The 27837-nt window shown below is 48.3% G+C and overlaps 1 protein-coding gene and 1 long non-coding RNA gene across 4 annotated transcripts in view; one reads left to right on the top strand and one right to left on the bottom strand.

The window, feature by feature from the left end:
* The window catches only part of SCUBE2 (signal peptide, CUB domain and EGF like domain containing 2), a 139048-nt gene that overhangs the window by 44291 nt on the left and 66920 nt on the right, over window positions 1-27837 (top strand). For all 3 annotated transcript variants that reach the window (XM_063944069.1, XM_063944068.1, XM_063944067.1), the window contains exons 6-8: window positions 17616-17732; window positions 18841-18915; window positions 27388-27504. In XM_063944069.1, coding sequence (XP_063800139.1) covers window positions 17616-17732; window positions 18841-18915; window positions 27388-27504 — 309 coding nt within the window. The remainder of the gene's footprint in view (window positions 1-17615; window positions 17733-18840; window positions 18916-27387; window positions 27505-27837) is intronic.
* On the bottom strand, window positions 2308-27450 carry LOC134968578 (uncharacterized). Its single transcript, XR_010189330.1, has 2 exons — window positions 27369-27450; window positions 2308-3927 (listed from the first exon to the last, which is right to left on the bottom strand). It is a non-coding gene; the product is annotated as an uncharacterized LOC134968578 (long non-coding RNA).

Here is a 27837-nt window from a genome sequence, read left to right as displayed (position 1 = left end):
TGTATGTAAGTTACTGTACTGGTCACTCACCCAGCACTGTGTATGTAAGTTACTGTACTGGTCACTCACCCAGCACTGTGTATGTAAGTTACTGTACTGGTCACTCACCCAGCACTGTGTATGTAAGTTACTGTACTGGCCACGCACCCAGCGCTGTGTATGTAAGTTACTGTACTGGCCACGCACCCAGCACTGTGTTTGTAAGTTACTGTACTGGCCACGCACCCAGCACTGTATATGTAAGTTACTGTACTGGTCACGCACCCAGCACTGTATATGTAAGTTACTGTACTGGCCACGCACCCAGCGCTGTGTATGTAAGTTACTGTACTGGTCACGCACCCAGCGCTGTGTATGTAAGTTACTGTACTGGTCACGCACCCAGCGCTGTGTATGTAAGTTACTGTACTGGTCACTCACCCAGCACTGTGTATGTAAATTACTGTACTGGTCACTCACCCAGCACTGTGTATGTAAGTTACTGTACTGGTCACTCACCCAGCACTGTGTATGTAAGTTACTGTACTGGCCACGCACCCAGCGCTGTGTATGTAAGTTACTGTACTGGTCACGCACCCAGCGCTGTATATGTAAGTTACTGTACTGGTCACTCACCCAGCACTGTGTATGTAAGTTACTGTACTGGTCACGCACCCACCGCTGTGTATGTAAGTTACTGTACTGGTCACGCACCCAGCACTGTATATGTAAGTTACTGTACTGGTCACTCACCCAGCACTGTGTATGTAAATTACTGTACTGGTCACTCACCCAGCACTGTGTATGTAAGTTACTGTACTGGTCACTCACCCAGCACTGTGTATGTAAGTTACTGTACTGGTCACTCACCCAGCACTGTGTATGTAAGTTACTGTACTGGTCACTCACCCAGCACTGTGTATGTAAGTTACTGTACTGGCCACGCACCCAGCGCTGTGTATGTAAGTTACTGTACTGGTCACGCACCCAGCACTGTATATGTAAGTTACTGTACTGGTCACTCACCCAGCACTGTGTATGTAAATTACTGTACTGGTCACTCACCCAGCACTGTGTATGTAAGTTACTGTACTGGTCACTCACCCAGCACTGTGTATGTAAGTTACTGTACTGGTCACTCACCCAGTGCTGTGTATGTAAGTTACTGTACTGGCCACGCACCCAGCGCTGTGTATGTAAGTTATTGTACTGGCCACGCACCCAGCGCTGTGTATGTAAGTTACTGTACTGGTCACGCACCCAGCACTGTATATGTAAGTTACTGTACTGGTCACTCACCCAGCACTGTGTATGTAAATTACTGTACTGGTCACTCACCCAGCACTGTGTATGTAAGTTACTGTACTGGTCACTCACCCAGCACTGTGTATGTAAGTTACTGTACTGGCCACGCACCCAGTGCTGTGTATGTAAGTTACTGTACTGGCCACGCACCCAGCGCTGTGTATGTAAGTTATTGTACTGGCCACGCACCCAGTGCTGTGTATGTAAGTTATTGTACTGGCCACGCACCCAGCGCTGTGTATGTAAGTTACTGTACTGGCCACGCACCCAGCACTGTGTACGTAAGTTACTGTACTGGTCATGCACCCAGCACTGTGTATGTAAGTTACTGTACTGGCCACGCACCCAGCGCTGTGTATGTAAGTTACTGTACTGGTCACTCACCCAGCACTGTGTATGTAAGTTACTGTACTGGCCACGCACCCAGCGCTGTGTATGTAAGTTACTGTACTGGCCACGCACCCAGCGCTGTGTATGTAAGTTATTGTACTGGTCACGCACCCAGTGCTGTGTATGTAAGTTATTGTACTGGCCACGCACCCAGCGCTGTGTATGTAAGTTACTGTACTGGCCACGCACCCAGCACTGTGTACGTAAGTTACTGTACTGGTCATGCACCCAGCACTGTGTATGTAAGTTACTGTACTGGCCACGCACCCAGCGCTGTGTATGTAAATTACTGTACTGGTCACGCACCCAGCGCTGTGTATGTAAGTTATTGTACTGGTAACGCACCCAGCACTGTGTATGTAAGTTACTGTACTGGCCACGCACCCAGCACTGTGTATGTAAGTTACTGTACTGGCCACGCACCCAGCACATTATGCAGAGCAGGTTGCCGGTAATGTGTCCTATTCCCAGTTATAGGGGCAGTTACCAGGACAGCAGTGCCCAGTAATGCCTGGGTGTAGGGGATAGGGATAAAGGGTTAGGAACAGATCATAGTTTGAATCTTCTGTGTTTTTAACCATAATCTGACAAAAACGTCCTGTGGGAACTACAAAGGCACCAAATACCATCGGAGCGATAATATAACCGGACAGCTTTACTGCATCAATTACACTTATATTACAGTCGTTCCCTTTTAAGAAAAGTGGCTGTTAAATGGCTGCATCTGGAGGAGGGAGGGTAATATTAAATAAAGTAGGTGAAGGAGGAGATGTTTCGACAGGCTTGGGAGAGGGACTGGAGATAAGTGGGAGTTTGGGGTCTGATGAATGGGGCGATCACACAGGGGGTCGTGTAAACAGCAGCGAGTGCTGGAGTGTGGAGAAAATATCTGTCATAACAACACTGCCATGTGCTCCCCATACAGCAAACGCTTCCTCTAAGAGCTGATAACAGGGACAATAGCCGCCTCCACTGGGTCCCTCTGCTCTGGAACCTCAGGTATTCCTGGTGCATCATGTGCTCCCCATACAGCAAACGCTTCCTGTAAGAGGTGATAACAGGGACAATAGCCGCCTCCGCTGGGTCCCTCTGATCTGGAACCTCAGGTATTCCTGGTGCATCATGTGCTCCCCATACAGCAAACGCTTCCTGTAAGAGGTGATAACAGGGACAATAGCCGCCTCCGCTGGGTCCCTCTGCTCTGGAACCTCAGGTATTCCTGGTGCATCATGTGCTCCCCATACAGCAAACGCTTCCTGTAAGAGGTGATAACAGGGACAATAGCAGCCTCCGCTGGGTCCCTCTGCTCTGGAACCTCAGGTATTCCTGGTGCATCATGTGCTCCCCATACAGAAAACGCTTCCTGTAAGAGGTGATAACAGGGACAATAGCCGCCTCCGCTGGGTCCCTCTGATCTGGAACCTCAGGTATTCCTGGTGCATCATGTGCTCCCCATACAGCAAACGCTTCCTGTAAGAGGTGATAACAGGGACAATAGCAGCCTCCGCTGGGTCCCTCTGCTCTGGAACCTCAGGTATTCCTGGTGCATCATGTGCTCCCCATACAGAAAACGCTTCCTGTAAGAGGTGATAACAGGGACAATAGCCGCCTCCGCTGGGTCCCTCTGCTCTGGAACCTCAGGTATTCCTGGTGCATCATGTGCTCCCCATACAGCAAACGCTTCCTGTAAGAGGTGATAACAGGGACAATAGCAGCCTCCGCTGGGTCCCTCTGCTCTGGAACCTCAGGTATTCCTGGTGCATCATGTGCTCCCCATACAGAAAACGCTTCCTGTAAGAGGTGATAACAGGGACAATAGCCGCCTCCGCTGGGTCCCTCTGCTCTGGAACCTCAGGTATTCCTGGTGCATCATGTGCTCCCCATACAGCAAACGCTTCCTGTAAGAGGTGATAACAGGGACAATAGCAGCCTCCGCTGGGTCCCTCTGCTCTGGAACCTCAGGTATTCCTGGTGCATCATGTGCTCCCCATACAGAAAACGCTTCCTGTAAGAGGTGATAACAGGGACAATAGCCGCCTCCGCTGGGTCCCTCTGCTCTAGAACCTCAGGTATTCCTGGTGCATCATGTGCTCCCCATACAGAAAACGCTTCCTGTAAGAGGTGATAACAGGGACAATAGCAGCCTCCGCTGGGTCCCTCTGATCTGGAACCTCAGGTATTCCTGGTGCATCATGTGATCCCCGTACAGCAAACGCTTCCTCTAAGACATGATAACAGGCAGCCTCCATTTTCCTGGGTGAAAAATGTAATATACAGTACATTAATGATATGATAGATCCTCTCTTCTCATTAATACATTAATCACCATCAGCATCTTCTCTTCCCTCTATACACTATACACAGGGACAGCACTAGTGTATGCGGGGGGCGGGGGCGCAATCAGAGGCTCACCATAGTTTTCACAAGTGCTCGGAAGCTGACAGACATTTGTATTGGATGAAGCCTCCTTACTCCAAATCGGAATCCCCCTTCCTTTATTACTCAGAGACCTCCTTCATTGTATCTCTTCAGGAACCTGTCCTCTGTGGAATAATGTATTCTGCATGTTCCGGGATATGGGATGTAAATCTATTCTACATGTAACCTTGTTATTTCTGATTCCCACAAATTCTGAAGTGAAAAATGCCCCAGATTTACTCCATATGTGTAGCATAAACAAAAACTCTCACGTAAAGTAGAACGCCAGTGGCGTAAATCTCGTAGTTCAAGTGACTTTCCCACATATAAGACCGTGTACCACTCTAATCGTAACGCTCTGGACACTGCCAAACAAACATATTTCCAATCTCTCATCTCTGCTCAAGCCTCTAACCCCATGCGACTTTTTAATACATTTAAATCACTTCTTGTCCTTCTCTCAATCAACCCACCAGCCACTGTCAGGGAGCAAGTTCTTGCTTCCTATTTTAAGAACAAGATTGATAAGATCCGAAATGAAATGGTATGCTCTTCCACAGTCAGTGACCTGCTCAATTCCCTGCCTGAACCCTCTAACACCTTCTCTTCATTTGATCCCACAAATGAAGATGAAGTATCTGCACTCTTCTCATTTGCCTACTCTACTACCTCTCCCCTTGGGCGGGATGTACTAAACGAAAAATGCGGTAAACTCCCTGTTTACCGCATTTTCCGGATGTACTAACCCCCGGCCGGCAGGACAGCGCTGCGGTGGGGTACGCCAGCTTTAGCTGACGTACCCCATAGAAGCCTATGGGCTTCTCTCCGCGGCGCTGTGTGAGGGATCCGATCGGATCCCTCCCAGCATGCCCTGCGGCCGCCCCCGTCACCCCGCGCATGCGCAGACTGACTTCTGGGGCCGAATTTCCGGAAGTCAGGCTGCCGCTGCGCATCGCGGAGGACAGCTCTTATCGGAAGAGCTGTCCTCCGCAATGCTGATCGCATATGTTAGTACATATGCGATCAGCAACGTAGCGCAGGGCGGCGATGTACATTAGTACATCCCGCCCCTTGACTCTATACCCTCACAAATTAGTAAAGCTCTGTCTGCTGTGCTCATCCCAACCTTAACTAAAATCTGTAATCTCTCTGTTTACTGGTATCTTTCCTTCTCTGTACAAGCATGCAGTGATTACTCCCATTCTGAAAAAAAAAAAAAAATTCTGACCCTAACTCTTTCTCAAACTACCGTCCCATCTCTCAGCTCCCATGTCTCTCCAAGCTACTTGAGAGACTTACCTACACTCGCCTTACACACTTTCTTAACTCGCACAGCTTATTGGACCCACTTCAGTCAGGATTTCTTTATCATCCACTAGGGGTCACTGGAGTACTCTTGGGATATGGACGGGCTTCCGTAGGAACAGCACTGAATATTTAAATTTAGAACACTCCACCCCTCCATATCCCCGAGTACCTCTCAGTGTTTTTTCTGTGCTCGAAGTAGTAACAGCTCTGTGGCTCAGGTCACAATTACTTTGAATTATTTTTATTTTTATTTTTTTTTCTATTTTACACATCCCTTTCCCCCTTCCAAAAGGCAGGGTCAGGGATAGTGCAGCTGCTGATAGCAGCAGGGGCGTGTCGGGCCTCTCTGAAAGAGCTCCCTCACAGCCACACACCCATCCTGCAGGCTGGCCGGCGCTTACTAAGAAGCCCCGTCGGAGCCTCATCACAGACAACAATTGCAGGTATGTGAGTGGGGAGAACGGGGCGGTCAGCTTCCGCTGCCGCCCCGAGGTGTGGGGAAGGCGCTGGTGTCTTTCGGCTGACTGCCGCCCGCCGCAGTTGCTCCGGCCGCCGGGTAACATAGCCGCCCGCTGTCCTACACTGCTCCCGCGTCTCTGAAGTCGGGTCCGGCCGCCGCTTCTCCCGCTGCTCCGGCGCTTCTTACAATACCCGCGTCTCTCAACGGGTCCACCCGCCGCTTCTCCCGCACCTCCGGCCGCCGCTTGATCCGCTGCTGCCCGTGTCTCATAGCGCTGACATGCGCTCCCAGTCTTCCAGGTCCCGGGGTGCCCGCTGCCCGGCCCGCACTGCACGCTATGGAGCAGATGCGAGGGGGGGGGGAAAGGACAGCAGCAACAGGCTGTTGGTAGTACAGCACACATTTATATAACTATATAATGATGTTTATACTGGCAGGGAGGCTGTTTTATAATGATTACACAGGCTGTTAATAATATCAGTATGAAACTACACTGTGATTATATGTATAAGCATGGGGGCCATTTTAACCATGCTTCCTGTGTCTTCCTGCTGTGATTCCAGAAAGTTCCAGTACTACATCTCTACTCCACCGGAGGCGCAGGGGTGTTAGTGGGAATTTGGGATCACATTTCATAGTACTGGCCACGTGTACTGCACTTGGCCAGATATATATACAGAGACACCTTACTGCTATTTTACTGAGTCGTGCAAGTGTCTGTTTTTTGTGTATTGTATTGTCTGTCGCCATAATGAGTAATGCACCAGCAAAAACTAAAAAGCATAATTGCAAAGTCTGTAACAGTGTGTTACCGGATGGATCTACCACATGTACAGTATGTTTTGTGAATTCGGTTCAGAATGCCATTTCTGCTCCAGTTTTACAACCAATGTCCTCACCGGACCCTCCGTGGGGTATGTTAGTAAATGTACTAGATAGGTTACAATCAGAATTGACCGCCGCTCGTCAGGAGCGGGAAACGGCAAGATCTGAGTCTAGGGTGAGACCGCCAGAACTACCGGAGGCGTCTCAGCCTTGCGTAAGGTCCAAATCCATTTTGGGTAAACGGGATAAATTTCATATGTCTTATGATTTTCCAGTGTCTGCTATGTTGCATTCTGACGATTCCATGCCAGACCTCACGGAACAAGATGAGGGTGAGGAGGGCGAAGTGGAGTCAGATGGCGAGGATTTTAACAGTTCCGGCATTGATGATCTCATCAGAGCGGTACGTCAGTCTCTGAAGTTTACTGAAACTGAGGAGCCTCTCACAAATGATCAGGTCGTATTTACTAAACGACAAAAAACTCCAATAAGTTTTCCTGTGTCGGAATCCCTTAATCAGATGTTAGTAGAAACACGACAGAATCCAGATAAACGGTTTTCTATACCTCGCAGATTTAAGTCTAGTTACCCGTTTCCAGACTCGGTAACATGTACATGGGAGAATCCACCAATAGTGTCAAAGCTTACCAAGAAATTAACCATACCAGTGCCAGCAGCTACTACGCTTAAAGACCCTTCAGATCGCAAGATAGAAACTATGCTAAAATCCATGTATGTAGCAGCAGGTGTGATGCTGAGACCTGGATTGGTTGGCATTTGGGTCACTAAGGCACTCATAATATGGCTTACAGAACTCAAATCTGCTTTACATGACGAAAACCTGATAATTCTTGTAAATCAAATGATTGAGGCTGTAGAGTATCTCTGTACAGCGTCTACTGACGTCTGTCAGCTCACTTCTCGTATTTCATCGTCGCTAGTTACGGCACGAAGAGCACTCTGGCTGCGTGCTTATCATGCGGAGGCAGAGGTCAAACGAGGTATAGAGGCGTTGCCTTACGATGGCAAGAAGTTGTTTGGTCCTGAATTGGACGCATGGATTGCTGAGGCTACGGGAGGTAAGTCTGTTTTCTTACCATTGCCTCCACCGGTATCAAGAAGAAGGTACGCTGGACCTTCGTTCAAATCCTTTAGACCTCAGCCCTTTCGAGGACGTGGCAGAGGAACAGCCACGCCTGCTAGACGTGGTCGCGGACGTGGTTTCCAACAAACCAACACAACTCGCCAGGACGCTAAGGTTACCGACAAGCCAGTGGCATGACGGGCTACCAGCCCATCTCGGTTCTCCGATTGTGGGAGCACGCCTTCAGAAGTTCCATTTGGCGTGGTTCCACACATCCGCGGATGGGTGGATCCGCAATTTAGTGTTAAAAGGTTACAAAATAGAGTTCGACTGTCTTCCGCCTCTGCGGTTTTTCAAGACAGGATTGCCTCTGTCGGACGACAAGAGGACGGTTCTGCAAATTGCCATTCAGTCCGTACTGGATTCGGCAGTTTTGATTCCGGTCCCTGTACACCAACAGGGTCAGGGTTATTATTCAAGTCTGTTTGTGGTACCGAAGCCGGATGGCTCAGTCAGACCAATATTGAACTTAAAGGGTCTCAATCAGTACGTAACTTACTACAGATTCAAAATGGAGTCTCTGCGTTCGGTGATTGCGGGTTTAGAGCCAAAGGAATTTATGATTGCGCTAGATCTCAAGGATGCGTACTTACACATTCCAATTTGGCAGCCTCATCAGAAATTCTTACGGTTTGCAATACGCCAGAACCATTACCAGTTTCAGGCTCTACCGTTTGGCCTGTCATCAGCGCCACGGGTGTTCACCAAAGTGATGTCTGTGATGATAGCTCATCTCAGATCCCTGGGAGTAACAATAGTTCCGTATTTAGACGATCTGCTCATCAAAGCTCCGTCTCAACAGATGCTTCTCCAACATGCGCTGCTAACATACAATGTACTGGTTCACCACGGTTGGATTGTCAACTTCAAGAAATCACATCTAATTCCGTCTCAACGCCTTCAATTCCTAGGTATGATTCTCGATACGGTCAATCAAAGAATTTACCTACCACAGCAGAAAGTACAAATTCTACGCCATCTAGTACAATTAGTGCTCAAGCCACGCACAGTGTCGGTACACTTGTGCATTCGCCTCTTACAAACAATGGTGGCAGCTTTCGAATCGCTTCAGTTCGGAAGATTTCACTCGCGTCCATTTCAACTGAATGTGCTCGCCCAGTGGTCGGGTTCGCATCTGCAGATTCACCACAGGGTGAGGTTGTCGCCAAGGGCAAGAGTATCTCTGCTCTGGTGGCTCAAGGAACACAATTTAACCGCAGGAAGACGGTTCGGAGGCTGGAATTGGATAATTCTAACTACGGACGCCAGTCTCAGAGGTTGGGGAGCGGTAATTCAAAATTGTCAGCTCCAGGGTCTCTGGGCGGATCACGAGAAATTGCTGTCTATAAATGTCCTAGAACTCCGCGCAATTTACAATGCGCTACGACAAGCAGTGCACATGCTTCGCTCTCAGCCTGTCCAAGTGCAGTCAGACAATGCGACGGCGGTCGCATACATCAACAAACAAGGAGGAACGAGAAGCCGCATGGCAATGCGGGAAGTAGCTCGTATCCTCAATTGGGCGGAATGCCACCAGGTGATATTGTCGGCAGTGTTCATTCCGGGAGTGGACAACTGGGAAGCGGATTATCTCAGTCGTCGGGATTTTCATCCAGGCGAATGGGCATTAAATCCAGAAGTGTTTCACATGTTGGTTCAGAGATGGGGTTATCCTCAGGTGGACCTGATGGCGTCTCGACACAATCACCAAACGTTCCAGTATGTGTCCAGAACAAGAGATCCAAAGGCAGTGGCAGTGGATGCTCTCACTGTCGCGTGGCCGTACAGTCTTGTGTATCTGTTTCCACCGTTTCCGTTGCTCCCTCTGGTGCTAAAACGAATTAAAAGAGAGTCCGTCACAGTCATACTAGTGGCGCCTCATTGGCCTCGGAGAGCTTGGTTCTCGGATCTCCGAGGACTACTCGCAGACGATCCTTGGCCGCTCCCACTACGTCCAGACCTGTTACAACAGGGTCCGTTCCTTTACCCCGATTTAGCGCGGCTGCGTTTGACGGGGTGGCTGTTGAGACCGCCCTCTTAAGAAGAGAGGGCATTCCAGATTCGGTTATACCAACCATGTTACGAGCTAGGAAGCCGTTTACGGCAGCTCATTATTACAGAATATGGCGTGCCTATATAGGTTGGTGTGAAGCTCGTAAGTTTCCGACATCATCTTTCAAGTTATCCCGCCTTTTGTTGTTTCTACAAACAGGGTTAGATGGAGGACTGCGTTTATCTACACTAAAGGTGCAGGTATCTGCTTTGTCAATTTACTTTCAAAGACGATTGGCTCTATTGCCGTCTATACGCACTTTTCTCCAAGGTGTCCTCAGAGTACAGCCTCCATTCATTCCACCTACAGCGCCATGAGACTTGAATCTGGTTTTAGAGTTCTTACAGTCTTCATATTTTGAACCCTTACAGCAAGTGGATATAAAGTTTCTCACTTGGAAAACAATTTTTCTTCTAGCCTTAGCTTCGGCAAGGCGTGTTTCGGATTTGGGGGCCTTGTCATGCAAGTCACCGTATTTGGTGTTTCATGATGACAGAGCGGAACTTCGGACGAATCCCGCTTTCTTACCAAAGGTAGTGTCATCTTTTCACATCAATCAACCAATAGTAGTTCCTGTGTTGACAGTACATTCTGGAACTCTGGATGTGGTACGCGCATTACGCGTTTATGTATCCCGAACGTCTTCAGTTCGTAAGACGGATACGTTGTTTGTTCTCTATGATGCTGCCAAGATGGGTTGGCCAGCGTCTAAACAAACCTTATCCAGATGGATAAAACTGACCATACGTCAGGCTTACCTTCATGCTAGGTTACAACCGCCTACGCAGGGCCGGTGCTAGTGTGTTCGGCGCCCCCCTGCAAATAATACATTTGCGCCCTCCCATCCGTAAAAAAGGGATAGTGCGCACTGCAAAAAGGGGTGTGGTCACAAAAGGAAGGGGCGTGGCCACAATGGTACCCACAATTCAAATTACGCAACACAATATTACAATCTTATGCACATTAACCCAAACGTAGTGTCCCTGATTCATATTATGCCACATAATAGTGCCCCTTATTCACATTTAAAATCGATGACAGGGCCGGTTCTAGATCTTGAAGAGCTCAGGGCAACAGTTTCCTTTGGCCATGCTCAGAATAGGAACAGTGTGCGCCGAAGGCGCGCGCCAAAAATATAGGGCCACAGAATAGTACCAGTTCACATAACCCCACGCAGTAGTGTCCGTTAGTCACATAACCCCGCACAGTAGTGTCCATTAGTCACATTACACCACACAGTAGTGTCCGTTTGTCACATTACACCGCACAGTAGTGTCCGTTAGTCACATTACACCGCACAGTAGTGTCCATTAGTCACATTACACCACACAGTAATGTCCGTTTGTCACATTACACCGCACAGTAGTGTCCGTTAGTCCCATTACACCGCACAGTAGTGTCCGTTAGTCACATTACACCGCACAGTAGTGTCCGTTAGTCACATAACCCCGCACAGTAGTGTCCATTAGTACATTACACCACACAGTAGTGTCCGTTTGTCACATTACACCGCACAGTAGTGTCCGTTAGTCCCATTACACCACACAGTAGTGTCCGTTAGTCACATTACACCGCACAGTAGTGTCCGTTTGTCACATTAAACCGCACAGTAGTGTCCGTTAGTCCCATTACACCACACAGTAGTGTCCGTTAGTCACATTACACCGCACAGTAGTGTCCGTTAGTCACATTACACCGCACAGTAGTGTCCATTAGTCACATTACACCGCACAGTAATGTCCGTTAGCCACATTACACCGCACAGTAATGTCCGTTAGTCACATTACACCGCACAGTAGTGTCCGTTAGTCACATTACACCGCACAGTAGTGTCCGTTAGTCACATTACACCGCACAGTAGTGTCCGTTAGTCACATAACCCCGCACAGTAGTGTCCATTAGTACATTACACCACACAGTAGCGTCCGTTTGTCACATTACACCGCACAGTAGTGTCCGTTAGTCCCATTACACCACACAGTAGTGTCCGTTAGTCACATTACACCGCACAGTAGTGTCCGTTAGTCACATTACACCGCACAGTAGTGTCCGTTAGTCACATTACACCGCACAGTAATGTCCGTTAGTCACATTACACCGCACAGTAGTGTCCGTTAGTCACATTACACCGCACAGTAGTGTCCGTTAGTCACATTACACCGCACAGTAGTGTCCGTTAGTCACATAACCCCGCACAGTAGTGTCCATTAGTACATTACACCACACAGTAGTGTCCGTTTGTCACATTACACCGCACAGTAGTGTCCGTTAGTCCCATTACACCACACAGTAGTGTCCGTTAGTCACATTACACCGCACAGTAGTGTCCGTTAGTCACATTACACCGCACAGTAGTGTCCGTTAGTCACATTACACCGCACAGTAATGTCCGTTAGTCACATTACACCGCACAGTAGTGTCCGTTAGTCACATTACACCGCACAGTAGTGTCCGTTAGTCACATTACACCGCACAGTAGTGTCCGTTAGTCACATAACCCCGCACAGTAGTGTCCATTAGTACATTACACCACACAGTAGTGTCCGTTTGTCACATTAAACCGCACAGTAGTGTCCGTTAGTCCCATTACACCGCACAGTAGTGTCCGTTAGTCACATTTCACCGCACAGTAGTGTCCGTTAGTCACATTACACCGCACAGTAATGTCCGTTAGTCACATTACACCGCACAGTAGTGTCCGTTAGTCACATTACACCGCACAGTAGTGTCCGTTAGTCACATTACACCGCACAGTAGTGTCCGTTAGTCACATTACACCGCACAGTAGTGTCCGTTAGTCACATAACCCCGCACAGTAGTGTCCATTAGTACATTACACCACACAGTAGTGTCCGTTTGTCACATTACACCGCACAGTAGTGTCCGTTAGTCCCATTACACCACACAGTAGTGTCCGTTAGTCACATTACACCGCACAGTAGTGTCCGTTAGTCACATTACACCGCACAGTAGTGTCCGTTAGTCACATTACACCGCACAGTAATGTCCGTTAGTCACATTACACCGCACAGTAGTGTCCGTTAGTCACATTACACTGCACAGTAATGTCCGTTAGTCACATTACACCGCATAGTAGTGTCCGTTAGTCACATTACACCGCACAGTAGTGTCCGTTAGTCACATTACACCGCACAGTAATGTCCGCTAGTCACATTACACCGCACAGTAGTGTCCGTTAGTCACATTACACCGCACAGTAGTGTCCGTTAGTCACATTACACCGCACAGTAGTGTCCGTTATTCACATTACACCGCACAGTAGGGTCCGTTATTCACATTACACCGCACAGTAGTGTCCGTTAGTCACATTACACCGCACAGTAGTGTCCGTTAGTCACATAACCCCGCACAGTAGTGTCCATTAGTACATTACACCACACAGTAGTGTCCGTTTGTCACATTAAACCGCACAGTAGTGTCCGTTAGTCCCATTACACCACACAGTAGTGTCCGTTAGTCACATTTCACCGCACAGTAGTGTCCGTTAGTCACATTACACCGCACAGTAATGTCCGTTAGTCACATTACACCGCACAGTAGTGTCCGTTAGTCACATTACACCGCACAGTAGTGTCCGTTAGTCACATTACACCGCACAGTAGTGTCCGTTAGTCACATTACACCGCACAGTAGTGTCCGTTAGTCACATAACCCCGCACAGTAGTGTCCATTAGTACATTACACCACACAGTAGTGTCCGTTTGTCACATTACACCGCACAGTAGTGTCCGTTAGTCCCATTACACCACACAGTAGTGTCCGTTAGTCACATTACACCGCACAGTAGTGTCCGTTAGTCACATTACACCGCACAGTAGTGTCCGTTAGTCACATTACACCGCACAGTAATGTCCGTTAGTCACATTACACCGCACAGTAGTGTCCGTTAGTCACATTACACTGCACAGTAATGTCCGTTAGTCACATTACACCGCATAGTAGTGTCCGTTAGTCACATTACACCGCACAGTAGTGTCCGTTAGTCACATTACACCGCACAGTAATGTCCGCTAGTCACATTACACCGCACAGTAGTGTCCGTTAGTCACATTACACCGCACAGTAGTGTCCGTTAGTCACATTACACCGCACAGTAGTGTCCGTTATTCACATTACACCGCACAGTAGGGTCCGTTATTCACATTACACCGCACAGTAGGGTCCATTAGTCACATTACACCGCACAGTAGTACCCTTATACACCTTACGCCAGGCATGTCCAAACTGCGGCCCTCCAGCTGTTGTGAAACTACATATCCCAGCATGCCCTGACACAGTTTTGCTGTCAGTGAATGCTAAAGCTGGGTCAGAGCATGCTGGGATGTGTAGTTTCTCAACAGCTGGAGGGCCGCAGTTTGGACATGCCTGCCTTACGCCATACAGGAGAGCCGCTGTTACACATTACGCCAGAGTAGAGCCCATTATACACATTATGAAGGTCATTGAGACCCCGCTGTAATAGCGGCCCTCAGCGCAGTTTGCCAGTGGCAGCAAACTGTGCATGTGCAGTGGGTATGAGGCCACACACATTGCGGTCGCTTCCCCAATGGATGCGACCACAATGTGATTGATAGGCGACAGCGTAGCGGAGTTAAGGTGTTGCGGGGGTGACGCTGGTAAAAAAAGGGGGTAGGCCGGGACGTCACACACAGCCGCTCCCATAAAAAAATGGCTGCTGACCAGGCTTCACTGCCAGGGGTCAACCTTAGATCAGATGCGTCCGCAATCAAATTGCGGATGCATCGGGAGGCGGCGCCACACATGCTGGGCGGCCTTGCCTTGTGCTGGGCGGCCCTCAGCATGTGCAGAGATGAACGCAGATCTGGCTGCATATACACTATCTGCATTCATCTTTGAATAACCCCCTATGCCAGGTACAGCCACTCATTCCCTCCACAGTGCAGCCCCGTTACCTGCAGGAGGTCCCGGCGCTGGCGCTGCTCCTCCTCTCCCTTCTCCGCCTTCTTGCAGGCTCCGTTACTTCAGCGGCTGTAGGATGTCGGCAGTGATGATGGGGGGGGGGGGAGCGGGTACTAATTACCCAGGCCTGGGACTTATAGAGTGGCCCAGCATGGACCCTGGTCTGCCACACTCCCACCACTATCCCTCTTTACTGGGCAGCAGCATATTGCTGAGCCTCTGCATGTTACTGTATAGGTGCGGTGGGAGGCGGAGGGTGCTCACACTGTTCATGTTTCTACTCCAAATTTACCCTGCCAGAGGGCTGGCCAGGGGCTCAGGGATCATCAGGCGCCATAAAGATTAAAAAAATAATAATAACTTTTTCCATAAGGGGGCGTGGCCACGCCTCCCGCGATTAGGCCACGCCCCCAATACAGTTCGGAATGGCGGCGGCAGCAGAGTTGTGTGAGGGGTGAGTCACTCTGCACAGTGCCTGCAGTCTCACTGGGGAGGAGGAGAGGAGGGAGCCACGCTACCCGCTGCCAGTGCCGCTACCTGTCATCCAGACTGACAGGCGCAGCGGCAGGGTAGCAGAGCAGGGAGAGCACCTCTTCACCTCAGCGCCTCCCTGCAATGCATACCCTTGCTGAGCGGGTAGCGCCGGCTCTGCGCCTACGTCAGTAACCGCTCATTCCACACGTTCTGTGGGAACTTCATGGGCAGCTGGTCGGGGAGCTTCTACGACGCAGCTTTGCCGTGCGGCTACATGGTCTTCAGTGCACACGTTTGTGCGCTTTTACAAGTTTGATACGTTTGCGGCATCAGCATCTAGCTTTGGCCGCCTAGTGTTACAAGTGCCAAACAGCTCTCCCGCCCACGGGGGAAGCTTTGGTACGTCCCAAGAGTACTTCAGTGACCCCTAGTGGATGATAAAGAAAATAGGATTTTGGTACTTACCACCAGGTAAATCCTTTTCTTTGAATCCATAGGGGGCACTGGACGCCCACCCAGAGCAGTTTTACTTAGTTGTGGTGAGTTCTGAGGATCTTATGGTAACACACTTTCACCGACTGGTTCAAATTACAAGTGCTGGTTAGGGTGTCAACTGTTTAGTTGTCAGTAACGTTATGTGTCAACTTCGTTATTGTCCGTTATGTTATATGTAATACTCCAAACCTCTCTATAGTTCCTGTTCGGCTCAGTAAAAAACACTGAGAGGTACTCGGGGATATGGAGGGGTGGAGTGTTCTAAATTTAAATATTCAGTGCTGTTCCTACGGAAGCCCGTCCATATCCCAAGAGTACTCCAGTGCCCCCTATGGATTCAAAGAAAAGGATTTACCTGGTAAGTACCAAAATCCTATTTTCGCACCCAACACACTTCAGTTCTTTCGGATTTCAGTATCATCTGTACACAGATGATACTCAAATCTACCTTTCCTCCCCAGATTTGTCACCATCTGTATTGGGCCGTGTCACTGAATGCCTTTCTGCCATTTCATCTTGGATGATATCTCACCACCTCAAACGTAATATTTCCAAAACAGAATTAATTATATTTCCACCGGCAAATAGTAGTTACCAACCTCATATCTCTGTCACTGTTAATAACTCAACAATCATCCCTACCCCACAAGCTCGCTGCCTAGGTGTCATTCTTGACTCTGAACTGTCCTTTGTTCCCCACATTCAATCTGTCTCAAGATCATGTTACATACATCTAAGAAACATATCCAAAATACGACCATATCTTACACAAGACACAGCAAAAACTCTAATCCATGCTCTCATTATCTCCCGCATTGATTATTGTAATAGTCTCCTGACCGGTCTTCCCAAACATAGGCTCTCACCACTACAATCCATTCTGAATGCAGCTGCGAGGCTAATCTTCCTCACTAGACATTCATCGTCTGCAGATCCGCTCTGTCAGTCCCTCCATTGGTTACCGGTATTCTACCGCATTAAATATAAAATACTTTTACTTACATACAAGGCTATTAACCAAACTGCACCAACATACATCTCTTCACTCATCTCAAAATATCTCCCTGCCCGACCTCTCCGCTCTGCACAAGATCTACGTCTCTCATCCACACGCATTACTTGTTCACACTCAAAATTACAGGACTTTATCCGGGCTTCACCCACTCTGTGGAATTCCCTCCCACGCACAATAAGACTTGCCTCTAGTGTCCAAACCTTTAAACGTTCCCTGAAAACTCACCTCTTCAGACAAGCCTATCAAATTCCAGACCCACACACATAACCGTCAGTGCTTCCCTATCCAATTACATCCTCTCTGTACAGTCCACATAACATCACATATCTTGTCTTTCTTTACTCTCACACCCTCCTGACACTTGGCCAATATTGCTGGGTGATCATATCATACAACCCATTAAGAACCTAGCAATCTGGTGAACCATTATACAATATGTAGCATCTATCCTTGTGTATCAATGCCTATTTCCCTATAGATTGTAAGCTTGCGAGCAGGGTCTTCCTACCTCTATGTCTGTCTGTTTTTACCCAGTTTTGTTCTATTACTGTTGTTATAATTGTAAAACACAACGGAATATGTTGCGCTATATAAGAAACTGTTAATAAATACATAAGCATAAAAAGTTAAACATATGTCATGTGCAGCAAATAGTGGAATTCCGACAGTAACACACTTATACTCCTACTTATAATATTTGTGCTCCCTGTTATACATTTGCTCAGTGGAGATTTATAGGTCTCTGCATTTATGTTACTGTATTGCTATATTCATTGTAACCACTCATTTCTCTGTGCTCTGCTGACAGTGACCTGTAACCACGGAAACGGAGGATGTCAACACATGTGCAATGAAACCGACGTCGGCCCTGTTTGCGTATGTCACCCAAAGTACACCGTGCACACGGACGGCAAGGCCTGCGACGGTCAGTGTGATTATTAATGTTATCATAAATTATTATACTGGCGTACGTTAACTGTAGCAATTGAGATTCTAGACGTGCGCCCCATTAAATTGTAAATATATATGGCACTTGCATTTATCCTGATGAAGGGGAGGTGGTCCCCGAAACGTTGAGATTGCGCTAATACACGTTGTTGCATGATTTGAAGTCTCTTAAGTGCCGCCTCGCCATTTCATCATCTTTCTGTTAGCAGTTAGCGGTGTCCATCAGCCAGTGCTGAAAATCAGACAATACGAGCTATGTTCATGAAACGTTTCTCATCCTTTAGAGCAGGGGTTGTTCATAGTGGAGTTTTGCGAATACTGAGCAGCGGGCGGTCAGGCAGGTGTGGATGTGGGTGGGCAAGGAAAGCTGTGTATGCAGGCGGGAACTGGAAGATGTGTGTGCAGGTGGGTGGGCTGGCTGGGTGGTGATATGCGGCGTCCGTGACTTATGATATCACACCGCCGCATCTTCAAGGCATACGTCACGGCCGGAGCACGACTAATCCTCTAAGAAGCGCCCGGGCCAACAGTTCACTCTGAAGGTGCAGGAAGCTGCTCTGGCTCCGCGGCACACCTTGCAACAGGTCGCGGCACACTAGTGTGCCACGGCACACTGGTTGAAAAAGCTTGCTTTAGAGGATACGAAAGTCTTCACGTAAATACATTATTTGCAGAGTTAATGCTCTCTAGGGGCAGATGTACTAAGCCTTGGAGAGAGTTAAAGTGGAGAGAGATAAAGTACCAACCAATCAGCTCCTAATTTTTATTTTTCAAATACAGCCTTTAACATGACAGCTAGGAGCTGATTGGCTGATACTTTGGGGTCTATTCATGAAGCAGTGAAAAGAGTGGAGAAGTGAGCCAGTGGAGAAGTTTCCTATAGCAACCAATCAGCTGCTCTGTATAATCTTATAGAATGCATTTGACAAATGTTACTTCAAAGCTGATTGGTTGCCATGAGCAACTTCTCCACTCTTTTCACTGCTTCATGAATAGACCCCATCTCTCTCCACTTTATCACTGTCCCCCAATGTGACCTTTTCTAGTGACTCCAAAATGACCCAAGTTCTGTTCCTACCCACCAGAGAAAGAGGAAGCTGACAGCAATTCTACGTCAGTGGCCGAGATGGACAAGAGGGTGAAGCGCAGACTGGTGATGGGTAAGTGGTATTGGTAATGATGCCGCCTTGGTATTTCAGATGACAGAACACCCAAATATTTGTTTTCTGAGCACACCCAATTTATTATTAGGGTATGGAGAATTAGGTGCCAGTATATTGGATTAACCAGGAAGGAGTAAATTTTTTTTTCTCTATCGTCCTAAGTGGATGCTGGGGTTCCTGAAAGGACCATGGGGAATAGCGGCTCCGCAGGAGACAGGGCACAAAAAAGTAAAGCTTTACTAGGTCAGGTGGTGTGCACTGGCTCCTCCCCCTATGACCCTCCTCCAGACTCCAGTTAGATTTTGTGCCCGAACGAGAAGGGTGCAATCTAGGTGGCTCTCCTAAAGAGCTGCTTAGAGAAAGTTTAGTTTAGGTTTTTTTCTTTACAGTGAGTCCTGCTGGCAACAGGATCACTGCAACGTGGGACTTAGGGGGAAAGTAGTAAACTCACCTGCATGCAGAGTGGATTTGCTGCTTGGCTACTGGACACCATTAGCTCCAGAGGGATCGAACACAGGCCCAGCCGTGGAGTCCGGTCCCGGAGCCGCGCCGCCGACCCCCTTGCAGATGCTGAAGCGTGAAGAGGTCCGGAAACCGGCGGCTGAAGACTCCTCAGTCTTCATAAGGTAGCGCACAGCACTGCAGCTGTGCGCCATTTTCCTCTCAGCACACTTCACTGGGCAGTCACTGAGGGTGCAGAGCGCTGGGGGGGGGCGCTCTGAGAGGCAAATATAAACCTTATACAAGGCTAAAAATACCTCACATATAGCCCATAGGGGCTATATGGAGATATTTAACCCCTGCCTGACTGGAAAAATAGCGGGAGAAGAACCCGCCGAAAAAGGGGCGGGGCCTATCTCCTCAGCACACGGCGCCATTTTCTGTCACAGCTCCGCTGGTCAGAACGGCTCCCAGGTCTCTCCCCTGCACTGCACTACAGAAACAGGGTAAAACAGAGAGGGGGGGCACATTAATGGCTATATATATATATATTAAAGCAGCTATAAGGGAGCACTTAATATAAGGATATCCCTTATATATATAGCGCTTTGTGGTGTGTGCTGGCAGACTCTCCCTCTGTCTCCCCAAAAGGGCTAGTGGGTCCTGTCTTCATTAGAGCATTCCCTGTGAGTTTGCGGTGTGTGTCGGTACGTGGTGTCGACATGTATGAGGACGATATTGGTGTGGAGGCGGAGCAATTGCCAAATATGCAGATGTCACCCCCCAGGGGGTCGACACCAGAATGGATGCCTTTATTTGTGGAATTACGTGATGGTTTATCTTCCCTTAAACAGTCAGTTGAGGACATGAGGCGGCCGGACAATCAATTAATGCCTGTCCAGGCGCCTCAAACACCGTCAGGGGCTGTAAAACGCCCTTTGCCTCAGTCGGTCGACACAGACCCAGACACGGGCACTGATTCCAGTGACGACGGTAGAAATTCAAACGTATTTTCCAGTAGGGCCACACGTTATATGATTTTGGCAATGAAGGAGACGTTACATTTAGCTGATACTACAGATACCGTAAAACAGGGTATTATGTATGGTGTGAAAAAACTACAAACAGTTTTTCCTGAATCAGAAGAATTAAATGACGTGTGTGATGAAGCGTGGGTTGCTCCTGATAAAAAGTTGATAATTTCAAAAAAGTTATTGGCATTATACCCTTTCCCGCCAGAGGTTAGGGCGCGCTGGGAAACACCCCCTAAGGTGGACAAGGCGCTCACACGCTTATCCAAACAAGTGGCGTTACCCTCTCCTGAGACGGCCGCACTTAAGGATCCATCAGATAGAAAGATGGAAGTTATTCAAAAGAATATATACACACATGCAGGTGTTATACTACGACCAGCTATAGCAACTGCCTGGATGTGCAGTGCTGGAGTAGTTTGGTCAGAATCCCTGATTGAAAATATTGATACCCTAGATAGGGACAATGTTTTACTGTCGTTAGAACAAATAAAGGATGCATTTATCTATATGCGTGATGCACAGAGGGATATTTGCACACTGGCATCTCGGGTGAGTGCTATGTCCATTTCAGCCAGAAGAGCCTTATGGACACGACAGTGGACAGGCGATGCGGATTCAAAACGTCACATGGAGGTTTTGCCGTATAAAGGGGAGGAGTTATTTGGAGTTGGTCTATCAGACTTGGTGGCCACGGCTACTGCCGGGAAATCCACTTTTTTACCTCAAGTCACTCCCCAACAGAGAAAGGCACCGACTTTTCAACCGCAGCCTTTTCGCTCCTACAAAAATAAGAGAGCAAAGGGCTTGTCGTACCTGCCACGAGGCAGAGGAAGAGGGAAGAGACACCAACAGGCAGCTCCTTCCCAGGAACAGAAGCCCTCCCCGGCTCCTGCAAAAACCTCAGCATGACGCTGGGGCCTCTCAAGCGGACTCGGGGACAGTGGGGGGCCGTCTCAAAAATTACAGCGCGCAGTGGGCTCACTCGCAGGTAGACCCCTGGATCCTGCAGATAATATCTCAGGGGTACAGGTTGGAATTAGAGACGGATCCTCCTCATCGTTTCCTGAAGTCTGCCTTACCAACCGTCTCTTCCGAAAGGGAGAGGGTGTTGGAAGCCATTCACAAGCTGTACGCTCAGCAGGTGATAGTCAAAGTACCCCTATTACAACAAGGAAAGGGGTATTATTCCACTCTATTTGTGGTACCGAAGCCGGATGGCTCGGTAAGGCCTATTCTAAATCTGAAGTCCTTGAACCTCTACATAAAAAAGTTCAAGTTCAAGGGGTACCTCAGGTTCATTGTTCAAAACTGTCACTATCAGTTTCAGACGCTGCCGTTCGGATTGTCCACGGCGCCTCGGGTCTTTACCAAGGTAATGGCCGAGATGATGATTCTTCTTCGAAGAAAAGGCGTATTAGTTATCCCATACTTGGACGATCTCCTAATAAGGGCAAGGTCCAGAGAACAGCTGGAGACAGCTTTAGCACTATCTCAAGAGGTGCTAAGACAACACGGGTGGATTCTGAATATTCCAAAATCCCATTTAATCCCGACAACTCGTCTGCTGTTCCTAGGAATGATTCTGGACACGGTTCAGAAAAAGGTTTTCCTTCCAGAGGAAAAAGCCAAGGAGTTATCCGATCTGGTCAGGAACCTCCTAAAACCAGGAAAAGTGTCAGTACATCAATGCACAAGAGTCCTGGGAAAAATGGTGGCTTCTTACGAAGCAATTCCATTCGGCAGATTCCATGCAAGAATATTCCAAAGGGATCTGTTGGACAAATGGTCAGGGTCGCATCTGCAGATGCACCTGCGAATAACCCTGTCACCAAAGACAAGGGTGTCACTTCTGTGGTGGTTGCAGAAGGCTCACCTATTAGAAGGCCGCAGATTCGGCATTCAGGATTGGATCCTGGTGACCACGGACGCCAGCCTGAGAGGCTGGGGAGCAGTCACACAAGGAAGAAACTTCCAGGGAGTATGGACGAGTCTGGAAAAGTCTCTTCACATAAACATTCTGGAACTAAGAGCAATCTACAATGCTCTAAGCCAGGCGGAACTTCTCCTGCAAGGAAAGCCGGTGTTGATTCAGTCGGACAACATCACGGCGGTCGCCCATGTAAACAGGCAGGGCGGCACAAGAAGCAGGAGTGCAATGGCAGAAGCTGCCAAGATTCTTCGCTGGGCGGAGAATCACGTGATAGCACTGTCAGCAGTGTTCATCCCGGGCGTGGACAACTGGGAAGCAGACTTCCTCAGCAGACACGATCTTCATCCGGGAGAGTGGGGTCTACATCCAGAAGTCTTCAACATGTTAATAGACCGTTGGGAAAGACCAATTGTAGACATGATGGCGTCTCGCCTCAACAAGAAACTGGACAAATATTGCGCCAGGTCAAGAGATCCACAGGCAATAGCTGTGGACGCACTGGTAACTCCTTGGGTGTACCAGTCAGTGTATGTGTTTCCTCCTCTGCCGCTCATACCAAGGGTATTGAAGATCATACGGCAAAGAAGAGTAAGAACAATACTAGTGGTTCCGGATTGGCCGAGAAGGACTTGGTATCCGGAACTTCAAGAGATGCTCACGGACGAACCGTGGCCTCTACCTCTGAGAAGGGACCTGCTACAGCAGGGTCCCTGTCTTTTTCAAGACTTACCGCGGCTGCGTTTGACGGCATGGCGGTTGAACGCCAGATCCTAAAAGGGAAAGGCATTCCAGAAGAAGTCATTCCTACCTTGATTAAGGCACGGAAGGAAGTCACCGTGAAACATTATCACCGCATTTGGCGAAAATATGTAGCGTGGTGCGAGGATCGGAAGGTTCCGACGGAGGAATTCCAACTGGGTCGTTTCCTACATTTCCTGCAATCAGGATTATCTATGGGTCTCAAATTGGGATCCATTAAGGTTCAAATTTCGGCCCTGTCAATATTCTTCCAAAAAGAATTGGCCTCTGTCCCTGAGGTCCAGACTTTTGTCAAGGGAGTACTGCATATACAGCCTCCTGTGGTGCCTCCGGTGGCACCGTGGGATCTAAATGTAGTTTTAGATTTCCTCAAATCCCATTGGTTTGAACCATTGAAAAAGGTGGATTTGAAATATCTCACATTGAAAGTGACTATGTTACTAGCCCTGGCCTCTGCCAGGAGAGTATCTGAATTGGCGGCTTTATCTTATAAAAGTCCTTATCTAATCTTCCATTCGGATAGGGCAGAACTGCGGACTCGTCCGCATTTTCTCCCTAAAGTGGTATCAGCATTTCATCTGAACCAACCTATTGTGGTGCCTGCGGCCACTAGCGACTTGGAGGACTCCAAGTTGTTGGACGTTGTCAGAGCCTTAAAAATATACATTGCAAGGACGGCTGGAGTCAGAAAATCTGACTCGCTGTTTATATTGTATGCACCCAACAAGTTGGGCGCACCTGCTTCTAAGCAGTCGATTGCTCGTTGGATTTGTAACACAATTCAACTTGCACATTCTGTGGCGGGCCTGCCACAGCCTAAAACTGTAAAAGCCCACTCCACAAGGAAGGTGGGCTCATCTTGGGCGGCTGCCCGAGGGGTCTCGGCATTACAACTCTGCCGAGCAGCTACGTGGTCGGGGGAGAACACGTTTGTAAAATTTTACAAATTTGATACCCTGGCAAAGGAGGACCTGGAGTTCTCTCATTCGGTGCTGCAGAGTCATCCGCACTCTCCCGCCCGTTTGGGAGCTTTGGTATAATCCCCATGGTCCTTTCAGGAACCCCAGCATCCACTTAGGACGATAGAGAAAATAAGAATTTACTTACCGATAATTCTATTTCTCGGAGTCCGTAGTGGATGCTGGGCGCCCATCCCAAGTGCGGATTATCTGCAATACTTGTACATAGTTATTGTTAACTAATTCGGGTTATTGTTAAGGAGCCATCTTTAAGAGGCCCTTTCTGTTGTCATACTGTTAACTGGGTTTAGATCACAAGTTGTACGGTGTGATTGGTGTGGCTGGTATGAGTCTTACCCGGGATTCAAAATGCCTCCCTTATTGTGTATGCTCGTCCGGGCACAGTACCTAACTGGAGTCTGGAGGAGGGTCATAGGGGGAGGAGCCAGTGCACACCACCTGACCTAGTAAAGCTTTACTTTTTTGTGCCCTGTCTCCTGCGGAGCCGCTATTCCCCATGGTCCTTTCAGGAACCCCAGCATCCACTACGGACTCCGAGAAATAGAATTATCGGTAAGTAAATTCTTATTTTTTTAAATATAGTACATCTAGAATTTAAAAAACCTTTTCTGGTAATTGGATGGACTCTCAGGCGATAAGATAAACTACCATCGTAATCCGTCTCCATATATATGTTAAAGGTTTGACCATTGCTTTTAATGCAGCAGCAATTGGGCCTGATTCTTAGTTGGAAGTAAAGCAATAAAGCGCAATTCCCTGTTCATCGTGGTAAAACCATGTTGCACTGTCGGTGGGGCAGATGTAACGAGCAGAGAGATCTAGAGTAGGGTGGAGCGTCCTAACTGATATCTAACTTGTAGTGCAAAGATAAAGCTGTCTAGCATCTGTGGGCTTCATGCAAAAGCAGACAGTGTTTACCCTGCATGCAAACATAATAAATGTATTTGCATTGCTTGTAGTGCAGTTTGGTTTGTCCGGATGCACATGTAATTGCTGTACTCCCACCTCAGGATCAGCCAGGTTGTGTGCTACAGTGCATCCGGAAAGTATTCACAGCGCTTCATTTTACCACATTTTGTTATGTTACAGCCTTATTTCAAACTGGAATAAATTCATTTTTCCCTGAAAATCCTACACACAATTCCCGATAATAACAACGTGAAAAAAGTGGTTTTGAGATTTTTGCTAATTTATTATAAATAAAAAAACTAAGAAATCACATGTACATAAGTATTCACAGCCTTTGCTCAGTACTTTGTTGATGCACCTTTGACAACACTTACAGCCTCAAGTCTTAATACGATGCCACAAGCTTGGCACACCTATCTTTGGGCAGATTCGCCCATTCCTCTTTGCAGCACCTCTCAAGCTCCATCAGGTTGGATGGGAAGCGTCGGGGCACAGCCACTTTCAGATCTCTCCAGAGATGTTCAATCAGATTCAAGTGTGGGGTCTGGCTGGGCCACTCAAGGACATTCCCAAAGTTGTCCTGAAGCCACTCCTAAGATATCTTGACTGTGTGCTTAGGGTCGTTGTCCTGCTGAAAGATGAACCGTCGCCCCAGTCTGAGGTCAAGAGCGCTCTGAAGCAGGTTTTCATCCAGGATGTCTCCAAAACATGACGCCAGGCATTCACGATAAAGAGTTCAATCTTTGTCTCATCAGAGAATTTTGTTTCTCATGGTCTGAGAGTCCTTCAGGTACATTTTGGCAAACTCCAGGTGGGCTGCCATGTGCTTTTTACTAAGAAGTGGCTTCCGTCTGGCCACTCTACCATACAGGCCTTATTGGTGGATTGCTGCAGAGATGGTTGTCCTTCTGGAAGGTTCTTCCTCTCGCCAGAGACGAATGCTGTAGCTCTGACAGAGTGACAATCGGGTTCTTGGTTACGTCCCTGACTAGGGCCCTTCTCCCCCGATTGCTCAGTTTAGACAGCCGGCCAGCACTAGGAAGAGTCCTGGTGTTAGCAGTGGGACGCACCAGCTCCCGGTCATTGCTAGGCAATGGGGCCGGTGCACTACTTCTGCCTCTGGTTCCCCGACTGGTTGCACAGGCAGCCGCCCTGCACAACGCTCCCGGCGGTTGCTAAGTGGCCGGGACGCTGTGCGCCACGCGCCCAGAAGCAGTTGGCGCAATCATGACCCAGGGGCTGGCCTGCCTGATTGGTCTGTCAGACTTTTTAAGGGAGTCAGACCAAGGTAGCCCCGCCGGTGATAGCTTCTGGTGGAGGTGCTTCCTGTCCTGGAGTGTCTCTATTCTGTGACCCTGTTATCCTGAGTCCAGAGTCCCGGTGTCCGGAACCAGTCTTTTGGAATCTTTCCAGCCTTCCAGTTCTGTGTGCCAGTACATGCGGCCTTGGGGTTCCTGTTAACCTGTGTGCACCTGTATCGGTGTTGTGAGTAGCGGCTTTGCCGCACGTTGCGGCCTCGGCTGCGTTGTTCTCTTTCTTTGCTTTAACATTGTTGCGGTGGTGTTCGCCATCATTGTCCTCGCCAAAATACGACGGTGTCGTGTTTGGCGTCCGAACAGTGTCTCTTTAGTTATAGTTTGTTTTGGCGGCTGCGCTGCACATACTTTTGTTGTTGTGTTCAGTAGTTTCCCCTATCTCTGTATTTCTGTCTTAGTTAGAGGTTCCCCTTGTTCTCTCTCTTTCTCGGGTTACGCCTTGTCTCCAATTAAGACCGGGGGGCATCGGAGTTGGGCAGACCTAATCCGCCCTTCAAACGCGGCTGCCGTGGGCTCAAGAAAACATAGTCTCGCAGGCGTAATCCGACCACGTGGGGGAGACAACGGAGTCAGGGGTTCTGTAGGGGTTACTGCTGAACTCAGCTTTAACTGCAGCATCACGTTCCTGTACTTGGAGCTTATTCACCCTATCTCTAGAGTACCAAGTACAGTGAACGTAACACCTGGTGGTTCTGAATTTCTTCCATTTACAGATGATGGAGGCCACTGTGCTCATTGGGACTTTCAAAGCAGCAGATATTTTTCTGTACCCTTCCCCATATTTGTGCCTCGAGACAATCCTGTCTCGGAGGTCTACAGAAAATTGCTTTGACTTCACGCTTGGTTTGTGTTCATGTGATTTCTTAGTTTTTTATTTTTAATAAAGTTGCAAAAACCTCAAAAAACTTTTTTCACATTGTCTTTATGGGGCAATTGTGTGTAGAATTTGGAGGGGAAAAATTAATTTATTCCATTTGGAATAAGGCTGTAACATAAAAAATGTGGAAAAGTGAAGCACTGTGAATATATTCCGGATGCATTGTATTTAAGGCTTATACAAAATAACAGTTGTGATAATTACCTGTGACTCTTTCTTCCAGAAACCTGCGCTGTAAATAACGGAGGGTGCGACCGCACATGCCGGGACACATCGACGGGCGTACGTTGCAGCTGCCCTGTCGGATTTACGTTGCAGTTCGATGGGAAGACGTGCAAAGGTGGGATGTGCAGTAATTAGGGCTGGGAACGGCGGAGACCTGTAGGCAGTGTTTATGTAAGATCCTAAGCACCGTTCTCTGTGCCAAGGGGAGGTGGATGCGTTCTGGCCGGGAATGAGTTATAGAGGCAGGTTTGGCTGTAGTTGCAGATCTAGCCAAGGACTGTAATACTGTCTGCTGTAATGAGAGAGAGAGAGTCATATTCAGAATTTATGGGCACTTTATTTATCTATAAAGGGTCAAAAAGCTATCCATATATATGTTGTTTTTACCCAGAAACCCTTCTTCTCACAGTAAGCATAATGCAGGATTGGTGTAGCCATTTTGGGTAAT

This window comes from Pseudophryne corroboree, chromosome 11 (assembly GCF_028390025.1).
Source record: "Pseudophryne corroboree isolate aPseCor3 chromosome 11, aPseCor3.hap2, whole genome shotgun sequence".
NCBI lineage: Eukaryota > Metazoa > Chordata > Amphibia > Anura > Myobatrachidae > Pseudophryne > Pseudophryne corroboree.
This window is presented reverse-complemented; position numbering and strand designations above follow the sequence as displayed.